This window comes from Pongo abelii, chromosome 18 (genome assembly GCF_028885655.2).
Source record: "Pongo abelii isolate AG06213 chromosome 18, NHGRI_mPonAbe1-v2.0_pri, whole genome shotgun sequence".
NCBI classification, from domain to species: Eukaryota; Metazoa; Chordata; class Mammalia; order Primates; family Hominidae; genus Pongo; species Pongo abelii.
The window spans coordinates 1,963,351-1,980,768 of NC_072003.2; the positions used below are offsets into that span (position 1 = coordinate 1,963,351).

At 46.8% G+C, this 17,418-nt stretch overlaps 1 protein-coding gene and 1 long non-coding RNA gene across 3 annotated transcripts in view; one reads left to right on the forward strand and one right to left on the reverse strand.

The window, feature by feature from the left end:
* The window catches only part of MEIOB (meiosis specific with OB-fold), a 38,645-nt gene extending 27,202 nt beyond the window's left edge, over positions 1-11,443 (reverse strand). For both annotated transcript variants that reach the window (XM_054534529.1, XM_024234098.2), the window contains exons 1-3: positions 11,272-11,443; positions 5,441-5,518; positions 3,129-3,186 (exon numbers count right to left, since the gene is read on the reverse strand). In XM_054534529.1, the coding sequence (XP_054390504.1) occupies positions 3,129-3,186; positions 5,441-5,509 (127 nt within the window). In that variant the 5' untranslated portion in view covers positions 5,510-5,518; positions 11,272-11,443. The remainder of the gene's footprint in view (positions 1-3,128; positions 3,187-5,440; positions 5,519-11,271) is intronic.
* The window catches only part of LOC129050896 (uncharacterized), a 33,892-nt gene that overhangs the window by 2,864 nt on the left and 13,610 nt on the right, over positions 1-17,418 (forward strand). The gene's annotated exons all lie outside the window — the stretch shown is intronic.

Here is a 17,418-nt window from a genome sequence, read left to right on the forward strand (position 1 = left end):
AGGCTTCAGTGAACTGCGATTGCACCACTGCTCTCCAGCCGGGGCAACAGAGCAAGACCCAGTCCCAAAAATAAAAATAAAAATAGGCCGGGTGCGATGGCTCATGCCTGTAATCCTAGCACTTTGGGAGGCCGAGGCGAGTGGATCACCTGAGGTTAGTTCAAGACCAGCCTGGCCAACATGGTGAAACCCTGTCTCTGCTAAAAATACAAAACTTAGCCAGGCGTGGTGGTGGGCACTTGTAATCCCAGCTACTCAGGAGGCTGAGGCAGGAGAATCGCTTGAACCCAGGAGGCGGAGGTTGCAGTGAGCCGAGATCCAGCCTGGGTGACAAGAGAAAAACTCTGTCTTAAAAATAAATAAATAAATAATAATAAAATAAAAATAAAAATTGGCCAGGCACAGCAGCTTACCCCTGTGATCCCAGGACTTTGGGAGGCGAGGTGGGAGAATCACTTGAGGCCTGGAGTTCAAAACCAGCCTGGGCAACATAGAGGGACACCATCTCTACAGAAAATTTTAAAATTAGTGGTGGCACTCATCTTTAGTCTCAGCTACTTGGGAGGCTGAGGAGGAAATGTTGCTTGAGCCCAGTTTAAGTGTGCAGTGAGCTTTGAATGCACCACTGCACTCCAGCCTGGGAAGAATGAGTTCAGGGTATTCATGAAATGTACACCCAGGCTGGAGTTCAGTGACGCCATCTCTCGGCTCACTGCAACCCCTGCCTCCCAGCAGCTGGGACTCAGCCTCCTGAGCAGCTGGGGCTACAGGCGCACACCACCATGCCAGGCTAATTTTTGTATTTTTTTTTTTTTTTTAGTAAAAATGGGTTTCGTTTTTGTTTGTTTTTGAGACGGAGTTTCGCTCTTGTTACCCAGGCTGGAGTGCAATGGCACGATCTCAGCTCACAGCAACCTCTGCCTCCCGGGTTCAAGTAATTCTCCTGCCTCACCCTCCCAAGTAGCTGGGATTACAGGCGCCTGCCACCATGCCCGGCTGATTTTGTACTTTTAGTAGAGACGGGGTTTCACCATGTTGGCCATGCTGGTCTCGAACTCCTGACCTCGTGATCCGCCTGCCTCAGCCTTCCAAAGTGCTGGCGTGAGCCACCGTGCCTGGCGAGACAACGTTTTTTAGTAGAGGTGGGGAAGAACAGAGTGAGACCCTGTCTCTAAAAAAAATAAAATAAATTTTAAAAATAATTAAGTTATTTCAAAACAAATTATGTGCTACTTAATGAGGACCACTAGGGGTCAGCAAATACTTTTTTCCAAAATAGAAATTTCATATTGGTTTTGCTAATTAAAAATTACAACCTGGCTGGGTGCAGTTGCTCCTGCCTATAATCCTAGCACCTTGGGAGGCCAAGGGGGTAAGATTGCTTCAGCCAAGGAGTTTGAGACCAGCCTGGGCAACAAAGTGAGACCCTCTGTCTCTACAAAAACTCCAAAAATTATTCAGGCATGGTAGCATGGACCTGTCCGGCTACATGGGAGGCTGAGGCAGGAAGACCTCTTGAGCCCAGGGTTGAGGCTGCAGTGAGCTGTATTCACATTGCTGCACTCCAGCCTGAGTGACAGAGCGAGACCCTACCTCAAATTTTTTAAAAAAGTAATATAACCCAACATACATGTAAATTATAGACATATTCTGAACTGTCTATTAGTGTCTGCCTCTGGGGAGAGGACTAGGATGGGAAGAGTGAGGAGCTGAAAGGGGAATTTCACTTTTCAACTCTATGACCTTTGGTACTGCTGGAATTTTTGATGAAAATATAATGTTGTATGTACAATGTTTTAAGTCAGTAAGCAAACTTCCTCCAAAAAAGGAATACCACAGATGTCATCATAAAAAGAAGTCAAACAACACAGAAGTTTTTCTCCTTCCCTCACAGTCTGATAGGTGAAAAACTGTGAATTTCTTTTTTTTGAGACGGAGTTTCACTCTTGTTGCCCAGGCTGGAGTGCAATGGCATGATCCCGGTCACTGCAACCTGCGCCTCCCAGGTTCAAGCGATTCTCCTGCCTCAGCCTCCCGAGTAGCTAGGAATACAGGCGCCTGCCACCATGCCTGACTAATTTTGTATTTTTAGTAGAGAGGGGGTTTCTACATGTTGGTCAGGCTGGTCCCGAACTCCTGACCTCAGGTTATCCGCCCACCTCAGCCTCCCAAAGTGCTGGGATTATAGGCGTGACCACTGTGCCTGGTGAAAAACCGTATATTTCATTTTTATAATTTTAGCAAGTATTTTAATAACTACTTTTTTCTAATTCACACATTTTAAGTGATGCCTTCTGAAGTTTGGTAAAAAGATATATAGACTTCCTCAAACTATTTATTTAGTAATTCTGATCTAATTAGTTAAGATGAAATAAAGTGCACACACAAATGATATGGGTAACAGATGACAGCTTGGTTATTTACGTTAAAGATAAAAGCATCATGCCTGTAATCTCAGCACTCTAGGAGGATGAGGCAGGATGATCACTTGAGCCCAGGAGTTTGAGACCAGCCTGGGCAACAGAGCAAGACCCTGTCTCTACAAATTTTTTTCTTTTTTTAAATCAGCCAGGGGCTGGGCATGGTGGCTCACACCTGTAATTCCAGCACTTTGGGAGGCCAAGGCAGGGAGATCACTTGAGGTCAGGAGTTCAAGACCAGCCTGGGCAAAATGGTGAAACCCCATCTCTACTAAAAATACAAAAATTAGCTGGGCATGATGGCATGTGCCTGTAATTCCAGCTACTTGGGAGGCTGAAGCAGAAGAATCGATTGAACCTGGGAGGCAGAGGTTGCAATGAGTCGAGATTGTGCCATCGCACTCCAGCCTAAGTGACAGAGCGAGACTCCATCTCAAAAAAAAAAAAGAGAGAGAGAGAGAGAACACATATGCTCAAATATACATATATACACACATACGTATGTATACATATATAGAGAGAGAGAGAATGTGGGAGGGAGGGAGAGAGAGAGCCTTGAATCAGGTACTTGACCATCCAATAGAGAGCATAACCATTGCTCTTAAGGAGTTAAACAGGCATAGAAAAATTAATCACTTAAATATACTTTGTTGTAGTCATAAGCCAAAGTTGACGAAAAATGAAACAAAGAGTTAAACAGAACTCAGCTTTTTCTGTCTGGAAAGCCTTTGACATCTGTTTTCCCAATAACTATACCGATAACTTTCTGAAAAACAAAAAGGTCACAGAAGACCAATATTAAACACAGATGTACTTGGTAAATTTAATTTCATGGGCTTGTTATACTTTATTGGCTCTAACAAACATTTCTGACTAGGAGCCATTTAAATGTATTTGTTCCAGGCAAACATCTAAAAGAAGTTCATAAATGTTCAATTCCACAAGGAATAGTACAAAGTAATCCAAAAGTTAACTACTATTACAAATATAATCATTTAATACTTAGCATATTTCTACTTTATTTTCAGTCACCAGATGGAGCACAATAACTGCCCTATGCTATCAATCCTTATTGAATTCATCCAAAGTACATGTATAATGCAATTTAATTTGCCACGGTCTTCAAAGCTTTCCTTTATATAGGATTTTCTAACAATCCACATAAAATCACTTAGCTTCTTAATTCAAACATGCTGGACAGTAATATAAATTAGACTGTAACAAAACTTATATTTTGCTGCTAATAAATCTAAATTCTAAAGTCCTAGATCTTAAACCTTAGAGATATTAACATCTCCTTAAAATGTTTAATGTTCTCTTTAGTGACTACTGAAGAAAAATTTTAAACGTGTTTTAAGAAATAAAAATGGGCCGGGCGTGGTGGCTCACACGTGTAATCCCAGCACTTTGGGAGGCTGAGGTGGGTGGGTCACCTGAGGTCATGAGATTGAGACCAGTCTGACCAACATGGTGAAACTCCATCTCTACCAAAAATACAAAAAATTAGCCGGGTGTGGTGGTGGGTGCCTGTAATCCCAGCTACTCATGAGGCTGAGGGAGAAGAATCGCTTGAAACCGGAGGCAGAGGTTGCAGTGAGCTGAGATCCCACTATTGCACTTCAGCCTGGGCAACAGAGCAGGACTCCCATCTCAAAAAAAAAATAAAAATAAAAAAATAAAAAATAAAAATGAATACCTTTTCTGAAAGGAAAAAACTAAACTTATTTTGCTAATTGCAGCAACTCATTTTAACCTTACAATAATCTTGACATTTAAATTACAATCAGGCTTTTAAGACTCCTACTTTCTAGCTGAGCTATTAGCTAGCCTTATTGCTTATTTAGACACATTGATATTATTTCTTCAATTCCTTATACACGCAGATCTCACTGAATTTTGTTGGAAAATCCAACTAATGGAAATGTTGAGTAAAACTTTCTATCTGAAGAGACCATTATTAGCAAATAGTTTACCTTTCAAGAAAAACTATAACAACAATTGTTATTTTTAAATATTTTTAAATTTTAAATTATTAAAGTTATATGTAAATGTATCCCATTGTAAGAAATCTAGTTTGCAAAAGCAAAATATAAATAGCAGACTGCTCGGGGCAGGGAAGGTAAGGGTGTGTGGTAGCTGCTTTACAATAAGTTTTTTAACTTATAAGATGATTCCACCTAGTTTTCTTTTAAATAAGTAACAGTCGAGGTGTATTCAAAATCACTGAATTCCCCTATAACTCCTACTCAAAAAGTCAATTTTCACATAATCATTTTAGAAAACACACCTGTTATAAACCTTATATCATAAAAGCAGCATAATGTCAAGTACTTAGACCATAAATTGGATAATTTGGTCAGAAAATTACTACCGCTGAACAAAATGGTTTAATTTTTTTTTTTTTTTTGAGAAGAGTTTCGCTCTTGTTGCCCAGGCTGGAGTGCAATGGCGCGATCTCGGCTCACTGACACCGCCTTCTGGCTTCAAGCGATTCTCCTGCCTCAGCCTCCTGAGTAGCTGGGATTACAGGCATGAGCCACCACGCCCAGCTAATTTTGTATTTTTAGTAGAGATGGGGTTTCTCCATGTTGATCAGGCTGATCTTGAACTCCCAACCTCAGGTGATCCAGCTGCCTCGGCCTCCCAAAGTGCTGGGATTACATGAGCCACTGTGCCTGGCCTGGTTTAATTTTACAATGCTAAATTTGAGCATTTATTAAATTTTTCACTTTATAAAATATTAAGTAAAATAATACGTCTATTGATCATTTTGAACAATTACTAGTCATATCTACAATCATATCTTCTACTCTACACACAAATAAAGATTAATTTTCATCTAGGTGGCATAAATACAAAGAAATTTAGGTATACTTAATATCTAACAATTATACCAATGCAATGAGTATCTATATACTTGTCAATTATAAAAGCAGGTGTTGAATGAATCAATAACGTTAATGTAATGTTATCACATAAAATGTCATTAGTAAGCAAATCACCACATCATTGAAACCTACCAGATTAGCCATATTTGGCTGCAGATCTGAAAGGGTAGTGAAGGTCCTCGTTGCAAAGGAGTTTGCCATTTTTTTAATCTGCATTTTAGAAAATACAATTTAGATATATAAATTGAATAAATGAAATAAATCATTTAAAAAATTCCAAGAGTTTAAAATATTATTTAGGGCCAGACATGGTGGCTCATACCTGTAATCCCAGCACTTTGGGAGGCTGAAGTGGGTGGATCACCTGAGGTCAGGAGTTCAAGACCAGCCTGGCCAACATGGCAAAACCTCATGTGGTAGCGGGCGCCAGTAATCCCAGCTACTCAGGAGGCTGAGGCAGGAAGAAGTGCTTGAACCTGGGAGGCAGAGGTTGCACTGAGCCGAGATCGCACTACTGCACTCCAGCCTGGGCAACAGAGCGAGACTCTGTCTCAAAAATGAATGAAACAAAATAAAATAAAATAAAATAAAATATTATTGGCCAGGCACGGTGCCTCATGCCTGTAATCCCAGCTTGGGAGGCTGAGGCGGGCGGATCACGAGGTCAGGAGATCGAGACCCTCCTGGCTAACATGGTGAAACCCCGGCTCTACTAAAAATACAAAAAATTAGCCGGGTGTGGTGGCAGGCACCTGTAGTCCCAGCTACTCGGGAGGCTGAGGCAGGAGAATGGTGTGAACTCGGGAGGTGGAGCTTGCGGTGAGCTGAGATGGCACCACTGCACTCCAGCCTGGATGACAGAGCGAGACTCCATCTCAAAAAATAAATAAATAAAATAAAATAAAATATTATTTAGGAAAGCACTGGATAGTTTACTGCTTTGGAAAATTTTTATTATAATGGTAAAATGTAAATTAATATCGATTCAACCTATAGAAAACATGTTCAGAATGTCCTTTTATAATTTTGAATGATATAGCTATTAGAGGTTTCAATTTTTAACTTTCATTTCTAAAACCATGTAAAATTTAGTAGTTTTTGAGCACCATGTAAATTTAGTTTTATTTTTTAATTTTTTTTAACTTTTTTTTTTTTTGAGACATCAGTCTCACATAATCTCAGTTCAACGCAACATCCACCTCCCAGGCTCAAGTGATTCTTCTGCCTCAGCCTCCCGAATAGCTGGGATTACAGGTGCCTGCCACCACACCCAGCCAATTTTTGTATTTTTAGTAGAGACGGGGTTTCACCATGTTGGCCAGGCTGGTCTCGAACTCCTGATCTCAAGTGATCCGCCCGCCCTCAGAGTGCTGGGATTAAAGGTGTGAGCCACGAAGCCCAGCCAAATTTAGAGTTTTACATACAAGATGATTCAACGCGACATTTTTTTTTTTTTTTTTTTTTGAGATGGAGTTTCACTCTGTTGCCTAGGCTGGAGTGCAGTGGTGCAATCTCAGCTCACTGCAAGCTCCACCTCCTGGGTTCACGCCATTCTCCCACCTCAGCCTCCAGAGTAGCTGGGATTACAGGCGCTCACCACCACACCTGGCTAATTTTGTTTTTGCATTTTTAGTAGAGATGGGGTTTCACCATGTTAGCCAGGATAGTCTCCATCTCCTGACCTCGTGATCCACCCACCTCAGCCTCCCAAAGTGCTGGGATTACAGGCATGAGCCACCTCGCCCAGCCTCAATGGGACATTTAAGGATTTAAATATATATTAGCATCAAGCTTACCTCAAAAAATACAACAAAAATCTACTGTAAACACCTCAAATTGAGCATTTGATTATACTGTGTGAAGGGAAAGGTATGATTTTTTTTTTTTTTTGAGACGGAGTCTCGCTCTGTCACCCAGGATGGAGTGCAGTGGCACGATCTCAGCTCACTGCAACCTCTGCCTCCCGGGTTCAAGCGATTCTCCTGCCTCAGCCTCCCGAGTAGCTGGGACTACAGGCATGTGCCACTACGCCCAGCTAATGTTTTTGTATTTTTAGCAGAGATGGGGTTTCACTGTGTTAGCCAGGATGGTCTCCATCTCCTGACCTCATGATCCACTCGCCTTGCCCTCCCAAAGTGCTGGGATTACAGGCGTGAGCCACTGAGCCCAGCCCAGGAAAAGTATTGATTTTAAACATACCTCTACATAGTAAAACTCCATGAGGGCAGAGGTAGCATCTTACATATTTTTATATATGTATTTCATAACTGAAAACCATAAATATCAGATGAACGAAACGGTGGTTTGTCCCTCAATATCATCACTCTAAAAGGTTCTATTGTAGAAAAATTGTAAGCTACACCAAACAGATTGACTTGACTTCACTTTATAATCCAGGGCCTCTTTAACTCTGGGAATGCCCGCACCCACAGGCTCCAGTTCAAGGATGTGTCTCATGACACCTGAGTTTCAGGCAGCCTGTGGAGTTAGTCAAATATGATTTTGAATTGCAGCACCACTAGTTTGTAGTCGTGTGTTTTAACATTACTAAACATTAATTTCCTCATCCTTAAATTGTGGATAACATCAACCTTGCAGTGAAAAATAGAAACAGTGTATACAAGATGCCTGGATGTTCACAGGCTCACAATCAATGATGGCACTGCTTGTCAATATTATCCAATGTACCAGTTTTTGTATTCAAGGCCTTTCAGTGCCAGAAGAAACATTTGGGAATTAAGTTGTGTCAAGTTTTTCATTCATTCTTTGGCCTGGTCTGATGTGGCTTACAATGCAACATTGCTGTCTAAAACACTTGCCCAACTGTGACAAATTCATTCACTCATTCAACCATTCAACTAATATTTATTTACAGCCCAAAGTGCCAGACATGTGAGTCGAGAGGATGAGTCAGACATTTGAGTCACTGGCTGAATTTTCTGTACAAACACAACTACCTACACACCAAGCGATTTCTCCACATTTTTACCCCTTAGCATCTCTTGCTGGGACATGGTATCCTATTATCTCTCTGAATTCCCTTATTTGTCTGCTACCGTTAGAGGTATATGGTAATAGACGTTAGTGCCTGCCCACAAAAAACATGACTTGCTTCTCTACCTGGCCACTTTAACAGATACAAAATTAACATGAACTAAAGAGCTCAATCTGAGAATTCAGAGATGACTTCATTCATCAACAACTACTGTCTCTTTTACCCTACCAAAAAAAAAATTTTTTTTTTTTTTTTTTGAGACCGAGTCTTGCTCTGTCGCCCAGGCTGGAGTGCAGTGGCGCAATCTCGGCTCACTACAAGCTCCGCCTCCCAGGTTCACGCCATTCTCCTGCCTCAGCCTTCCCAACAGCTGGGAATACAGGCGCACGCCGCCACGCCCGGCTAATTTTTTGTGTTTTTAGTAGAGACGGGGTTTCACCGTGTTAGCCAGGATGGTCTCGATCTCCTGACCTTGTGATCCACCCACCTCGGCCTCCCAAAGTGCTGGGATTACAGGCGTGAGCCATCGCGCCCAGCCAATTTTTTTTTTTTTTTTTTTTGACAGAGTCTTGCTCTGTTGCCCAGACGGGAGTGCAATGGTGCGATCTCGGTTCACTGCAACCTCCACCTTCCGGGTTCTAGCGAGTCTCCTGGTTCAGCCTCCGCAGTAGCTGGGATTACAGAAGCCTGCTACCACACCTGGCTAATTTTTGTATTTTTTGTAGAGATGGGGTTGCACCTGAGGTGGGCGGATCACGAGGTCAGGAATTTGAGACCAGCCTGGCCAACATGGTGAAACCCCCTCTATACTAAAAACACAAAAAATTAGCCAGGCATGGTGGCGCACACCTATAATCCCTGCTACTCGGGAGGCTGAGGCAGGAGAATCCTTGAACCAGGGAGGCGGAGGTTGCAGCGAGCAAAGACTGCACCACTGCACTCCAACCTGGGCAACAGGGCGAGACTCTGTCTCAAAAAACAAACAAACAAACAAAAAACCCTTCCCATTGCACCCTGACTCAAATCCAGACTCCTTGCGGCAGTGTGCCATGCCCAGCTGACCTGGCCTCTGCCCTGAGAACCGCTCTCCGGTACCCTGGCTGCATTTCCTCAGCCTGGGCCTCGGGCCTTCGCAGATGTAGTAGCGCCTCTTTCTCGAGCATCCCCGCCTTCCCAGGACAGGCTCTCCTCAGGTCTTCAGGAAAGGCCTTTCCTGCCACCCTGCCTCACGGAGCCATGCCTCTGAACTCCCCCGGGGACACTGCTAGTTGCCTGCTGTGTTGTCTTTCTCCTTCATGACACGGTAGTTCGTCAGGACAGAGCCACGTCCTCACTGCACCCCACAGTGACCACGCAGTTCCGGGCCTCACAGGCAGCAGCTGCCAGGTATGTGCTAAATGAATACATGAGCCTTTTAAAAGCTATCTAATTTGTAAACTGAGGATAATATTGCTACAATTAGCCTTTTGGGGAGACATAGAATTTTAGTTAACAGCTAATTCTACATTTATAACATGTATTGAAGTTATGGGAACAAGTGTGATTTCTATCTTGCTATTGTAGACAAATGAAGAAGTTTCCAGGGAGCTCAGTGATGAGGTTCCCATGATTTCCCATGATTTTTTTTTTTTTTTTTTGAGACAGGATCTTGCTCTGTTGCCCAGGCTGGAGTGCAATGGCGTGATCTTGGCTCACTGCAACCTCTAAATCCCGGGTTCAAGCGATTCTACTGCCTCAGCCTCCCAAGTAGCCGGGATTACAGGGGCACCACCACCAAGCTCGGCTAATTTTTGTTTTTTGTTTGTTTGTTTGTTTTTCTTTTTAAGTAGAGACAGGGTTTCACCATGTGGGTCAGGCTGGTCTCCAACTCCTGACCTCAGGTGATCTTCCCGCCTCGGCCTCCCAAAGCACTGGGATGACTGGCATGAGCCACTGCACCCAGCAGACATCTGCACTTTTTTTTTTTCTGGTGCCGGGGCTGAAGTGCAGTGGCGTGATCTCGGCTCACTGCAACCTCCGCTTCCTGGGTTCAAGCAATTCTCCTGTCTCAGCCTCCCAAGTAGCTAGGATTACAGGCGCCCGCCACCACGCCTGGCTAATTTTTGTATTTTTTGTAGAGATGGGGGTTTCACAATGTTGGCCAGGCTGGTCACATCGGCCTCCCAAAGCTGAGGTAATCCCAAAGGATTACAGGGGTGAGTCACCGCGCCCGGCCTTTTTTTTTTTTTTTTTTTTTTTTTTTTTTTTTTTTTTTTCGGTGAGACGGAGTCTCGCTCTGTCGCCCAGGCTGGAATGCAGTGGCGAGATCTCGGCTCACCGCAACCTCCGCCTCCCGGTTCAAGCGATTTTCCTGCCTCAACCTCCCTAAGTAGCTGGGATTACAGGCGCGCGCCACCACGCCCGGCTAATTTTGTATTTTTAGTAGAGACGGGGTTTCACCATGTTGGTCAGGCTGGTCTCGAACTTCTGAACTCTGGTGATCTGCCCAACTCGGCCTCCCAAAGTGCTGGGATAACAGGCGTGAGCCACCACTGCACTTTTTAACTCACAGGTCGGGGCTTGGAAAACACAATGTAAGACCCACACGTCAGCCGCTCTCAGCTCCGCGAGGGGCTTTCCCGCGTGTCCTCCGGCACCGGCCGCGAGAAGCCCCGGGAGGGGCAAAGCTCGGGGGCCGCGGGAGGCGCTGGGAGAGCGGGCGGCGCCACAGGACAACCTGGCCCCGCCAACCCCGCGGTGAGCCGAGGATGCGGCCAAGACCCGACCCCGCGTGGGGCGCAGGCACGTACCCCACACGCTGCGCGGCTCCGCCCGCTCCCCGCCCCGCACGCGCGCGCCCGCCGCTCCCTCAGGGCCTCCGCCAGCCGAACGCCGGGCCCTGACCCGCGCGGGCTCCCTTCCTCGGACGCCGCCCCACAGCTGGAGGCCGGGCCCGCGTCGCCACCTGGCCGTCCACGTCGCTGCTCACCCGAGGCTCGCCCGGCCAGCTGCTCCCCGGGCCTGCACAGCTGCAGCCGGGGCCTCGCGGACCTGGCCCGCCGGACCCCCGGGTCGCCCGCGCTTCGCGGCTTCTCCACAGGACGCTCGGGCCACAGCCTCGTGCAGGTGCGACGGCCGCGCGACCGTTAGCCCGAGGCCCCGCCCCGTCCTCAGCGACTCCGCCCCCACCGCTCACTGACTCCGCCCCCACCGCTCACTGACTCCGCCCCCACCGCTCACTGACTCCGCCCCACCGCTCACTGACTCCGCCCCCACCGCTCAGCGACTCCGCCCCCACCGCTCAGCGACTCCGCCCCCACCGCTCCCCCACCGCTCAGCGACTCCGCCCCCACCGCTCACTGACTCCGCCCCCACCGCTCACTGACTCCGCCCCCACCTCTCAGCGACTCCGCCCCCACCGTTCACTGACTCCGCCCCCACCGCTCACTGACTCCGCCCCCACCGCTCAGCGACTCCGCCCCCACCGCTCAGCGACTCCGCCCCCACCGCTCACTGACTCCACCCCCACCGCTCAGCGACTCCGCCCCCACCGCTCACTGACTCCGCCCCCACCTCTCAGCGACTCCGCCCCCACCGCTCACTGACTCCGCCCCCACCGCTCAGCGACTCCGCCCCCACCGCTCACTGACTCCGCCCCCACCGCTCACTGACTCCGCCCCCACCGCTCAGCGACTCCGCCCCCACCGCTCACTGACTCCGCCCCCACCTCTCAGCGACTCCGCCCCCACCGCTCACTGACTCCGCCCCCACCGCTCAGCGACTCCGCCCCCACCGCTCACTGACTCCGCCCCCACCGCTCACTGACTCCGCCCCCACCGCTCAGCGACTCCGCCCCCACCGCTCACTGACTCCGCCCCCACCGCTCACTGACTCCACCCCCGTCGCGCTCCGACTCAGCCCTCGGGGGAGGGGAGGGGAGCCCGGTTCCCGTTTCTTCCTTCGCGGGAGTCAGAGAAGCAAGACAGCCGCAGGCGCGGGGAGGGGTCTCCGTGCGCTCTCACAGCCGCGTGTGGCTCTGTGGTCGCTGGATTACAAAAGACGGTGCGCCGGAAAAAAATAAACGTATCTATCTATCTATAATGTTATGAAGGGCGGGCGCGGTGGCTCACGCCTGTAATCCCAGCACTTTGGGAGGCAGAGACGGGCGGATCACCTGAGCTCAGGAGTTCAAGACCAGCCTGGCCAACATGGTGAAACCCCGTCTTTACTAAAAATACGAAAGAAATTAGCCAGGCGTGGTGGTGAGTGCCTAGTTGTCTTGTGGCGCCGCCCGCCCACCCGAGTAGTCCCAGCTACTCCGGAGGCTGAGGTATGAAAATCGCTTGAACCCGGGAGAGGTCGCTTGAACCCAGGAGAGAGGGAGGTTGCAGTGAGCCTAGACTGTACTACTGCGCTCCCGCCTGGGCAACAGAGTGAGACTCTGTCTCAACAAAAAAAAAAAAAAATGAGCCAGGCATGATGATGCGTGCCTGTAGTCCCAGCTACTGGGAAGCTGAGGGGGGAGAATCGCTTGAGCCCAGGAGTTAGAGGCTGTGGTGAGCTATGATGGCGCTACTGCACTCCAGCCTGGACAAGAGTAAGACCCTGTCTCTACAAAATAAATAAATTAATTAATATAATATAATATATCTACATCTAATGATAGATTTGGCATGGCTGGGCGCAGTGGCTCACGCCTGTAATCCCAGCACTTTGGGAGGCCGAGGCGGGCGGATCACGAGGTCAGGAGACGGAGACCATCCTGACTAACAAGATGAAACCCCGTCTCTACTAAAAATACAAAAAATTAGCCGGGCGCGGTGGCGGGTGCCTGTAGTCCCAGCTACTCGGGAGGCTGAGGCAGGAGAATGGCGTGAACCTGGGAGGCGGAGCTTGCAGTGAGCCGAGATTGCGCCACTGCACTCCAGCATGGGAGACAGAGCCAGACTCCGTCTCAAAAAAAAAGAAAAAAGAAAAAGAAAGAAAAAACCCTAGATGTGTATATCTACATATGAAAAATATATATATAATTAGATGTGCTAAGGATTGGACTTAGGCGAATCTGACAAAAATTTTCTCAGCTCTTCATGTTTTTAATTACTTCCATTTAGAAATCTTTTTAGTCTAATGACTTATACTAAGTTTTGTTAACAGAGTACCAACCCAGGGCAAGTAAGATCAAAAACTAAGTCCATTAAATTTGTTACCTACTACTGTCCACATGTAGCATTATTTAAGTTTGTCTTTAAAAAGAGAAGAACACCCCGGGCGCGGTGGCTCACGCCTGTAATCCCAGCACTTTGGGAGGCCGAGGCGGGCGCATCACGAGGTCAGGGGATCGAGACCATCCTGGCTAACACGGTGAAACCCCGTCTCTACTAAAAATACAAAAAATTAGCCGGGCGTGGTGGTGGGAGCCTGTAGTCCCAGCTACTCGGGAGGCTGAGGCAGGAGAATGGCGGGAACCCCGGGGGGCAGAGCCTGCAGTGAGCCGAGATCGCACCACTGCACTCCAGCCTGGGCGACAGCGAGACTCGGTCTCAAAAAAAAAAAAAGTAAAAAAAAATAAACAAAATAAAAAGAGAAGAACAACTTTGGTACGTATAACACACACATATTATAAAAGAAAAATACCACTGTAGAACCAAGTTTTATGTTATTATTAAAATACAGTTTTTTATGCAGCCATAGAAAATGACGAGTTCATGTCCTTTGTAGGGACATGGATGAAATTGGAAATCATCATTCTCAGTAAACTATCGCAAGGACAAAAAACCAAACACCGCATGTTGTCACTCATAGATGGGAATTGAACAATGAGAACACATGGGCACAGGAAGGGGAACATCACACTCTGGGGACTGTTGTGGGGTGGGGGGAGGGGGGAGGGATAGCATTAGGAGATATACCTAATGCTAAATGATAAGTTAATGGGTGCAGCACACCAGCATGGCGCATGTATACATATGTAACTAACCTGCGCATTGTGCACATGTACCCTAAAACTTAAAGTATAATAATAATTTTAAAAAAATAAAATAAAATACAGTTTTTCTTTTCCTCATTTGTTTTTTTAATTTCCCAAATAATACTGGGAAGCAAAATAAAGTACCTGCATTTCACCATTTCAAATATAATGGGAAGAGTTGGGTTTTTAAATCGTCCCTATTCCTTTCCAGTCTCTGCCTTTAAAAGAACATATTTTTGGCCGGGGGTGGTGGCTCATGCCTGTAATCCCAGCACTTTGGGAGGCCGAGGAGGGCGGATTGCCTGAGCTCAGGCGTTCGAGGCCAGACTGGCCCAACATGGTGAAACCCCATCTCTACTAAAAATACAAAAATTAGCCAGGCATGGTGGCGGGAGCCTGTAATCCCAGCTACTCGGGAGGCTGAGGCAGGAGAATTGCTTAAACCTGGGAGGCAGAGGTTGCAGTGAGCCAAGATTACACCGCTGCACTCCAGCCTGGGCGACAGAGGGAGACTCCATCTCAAAAAAAAAGAACCTATCTTTATCTTTCCAAAAGAATAAACTAGTGGCCGGGGGCGGTGGCTCACGTCTGTAATCCCAGCACTTTGGGAGGCCAAGGTGGGCGGATTGCCTGAGCTCAGGAGTTGGCCACCAGCCTGGGCAACACGGTGAAACCCCGTCTCTACTAAAACACAAAAAATTAGCCAGGCGTGGTGGCATGCGCCTTTGGTCCCAGCTACTCGGGAGGCTGAGGCAGGAGAATTGCTTGAACCCAGGAGGTGGAGGTTGCAGTGAGCCAAGATTGGGCCACTGCACTCCAGCCTGGGCAACAGAGAGAGACTCTGTCTCAAAAAAAATAGCAAAATAACAAAATAAAATAAACTAGCATTTCAAGTCCATCTTAAAGGAGAGGAAAAAATATAAAAATAGTTTCCATGCATTTTTCATTTGAGCCTCAGTGAAGCAATAATATTTTAAAATTTTTTAAATTTTGTCATGTTTTAGTAAATTAATTTTTGCAGAAAGCTACATAAGGTTAAGCAAACAGTGTCAGACTCGCCAGGACACAACAGGCTTCTCATAAGCCATGACGCTTCAAAATACAAGCCTAAAAGAGTGGAATTGCTTCACGTTCGTGAAATTAAGGCTCCCTTGTTGTGTAAAGAATTTGTTTCTTCCATTTTTTATAGCAGCTCTGTGAAACTGGTTTGCTCTTAACAATAGAATTAACTTGTCAATATATTTTGGATGTACACGAACAGAAATAAGGACTAGAAATGCTAGCTTGCCCTTGCCGCTTGATGCAGAAGTCAACGGTGAGTGAACAAGGGTCAGAGGTGAAATAGCTCACGTGTCTGGCTAAAGAAATGGTAGTTGGCTACATGGTCAGCTCCCCAGAGCATGCCAGCTGTCAAAACATCTAGGAGCTGTCACAAAGGAGTGACAGGCAAAATATATAGTGATAAACTTTACACGTTCTAATCAGTAGGAAAAAATTGACAGTTATTTTAATGAATTACAAGATAAGCTTGTATTTATTTAACAAAACTATAACTTTTCCAACATTGATCCCGTGACTACAGTCTTCCTCCCAGGAGCTGAAATACTAATAGATCAATTACTGGCATAATTAGTCTCACCCCCACTCCTCACTCCATCAAAGGACTAATCATCTTTTTTTTTTTTCTCCCGAAACAGGGTCTCACTCTGTCACCCCGGCTGGAGTGCAGTGGCGCGATCACAGCTCACTGCAGCCTCGACCTCCCTGGGCTCAGGTGATCCTCCCACCTCAGCCTCCCATGGGACCATAGATGCACACCACCACGCCGGCTAAGTTTTGTATTTTTTGTAGAGATGGGGTCTCGCTATATTGCCCAGGCTGGTCTTGAACTCCTGGACTCAAGCAATCTTCCTGCCTCAGCCTCCCAAAGCACTGAGATTATAGGCATGAACCACCGTGCCTGGCCTAATCATGTTTTAAATAGATTGTAGGCCAGGCGTGGTGGCTCACCCCTGTAATCCTAGCACTTTGAGAGACCAAGGTGGGTGGATCACCTGAGGTCAGGAGTTCGAGACCAGCCTGGCCAAGATGGTGAAACCCCATCTCTACTAAAAATACAAAAATTAGCCGGCATGGTGGCACGTGCCTCTAATCCCAGCTACTTGGGAAGCTGAGGCAGGAGAATCATTTGAACCCGGGAGGCGGAGGTTGCAGTGAGCCGAGATTACACCATTGCACTGCAGCCTGGGCAACAACAGTGAAACTCCACCTCAGAAAAAAATAATAATAAATAAATAAATAGGTTGTAGATAACACTAACATTTACAGATATTTTTGTAAACTTTTGCAGAAGTTTATCTAGAGAAGAGGAGTGAGGTAACCTGAAAAAGGTACTGGAAGAACTAGATGTGGAAATCGTGTTTAGGGCCAAAAAGAAGCAGTTTAAGAGCTTTGGAGGCCGGGCTCACACCTATAATCCCAGCACTTTGAGAGGCCAATGTGAGTGGATCACCTGAGGTCAGGAGTTGGATACCAACCTGGGCAACATGGCGAAACCCCGTCTCTACTGAAAACGCAAAAATATGTTGTGGTGGCAGGCACCCGTAATCCCAGTTACTCGAGAGGCTGAAGCAGGAGAATTGCTTGAACCCGGGAGGTGGAGGTTGCAGTGAGCCGAGATCGTGCCACTGCGCTCCAGCCATTTGCAGCATTGCCAAGTATGTAAAGCTCAGCTCCTAAGCTTTTTAAGACTCCGTCTCAAAAAATAAATAAATAAATAAATAAATATTTAAAAAATTTAAAAAAAGTTTGAACGGTGAATTGAAACTGGAACTGAAAGCCTCAGGACAAGGTGAGAGGTGCTGAGCTGAAGTGAGTAACGCGCTGGGCTTGAAATAACTCAGCGTCCGTAGTCCGTGCCCAGGGACCTGGAGTGGTTCCTGCGTGCTGCATGTCTGGCACCCCGTACTAGAGGGAGCAGAAGAGGGCATGAGCACACAAGGCACAGGCTTTGACCTTTGGAAGCCTATCCCACGGGAAATTTACTGAGGTGATAACAGAAGGAAGGGCCCATGTCTTGGGAGTGCTGTCATGGCCATGTTTCAGCACCATTATATAAAACACACACACACAGACACACACAGACACACACACACATACACACACAGA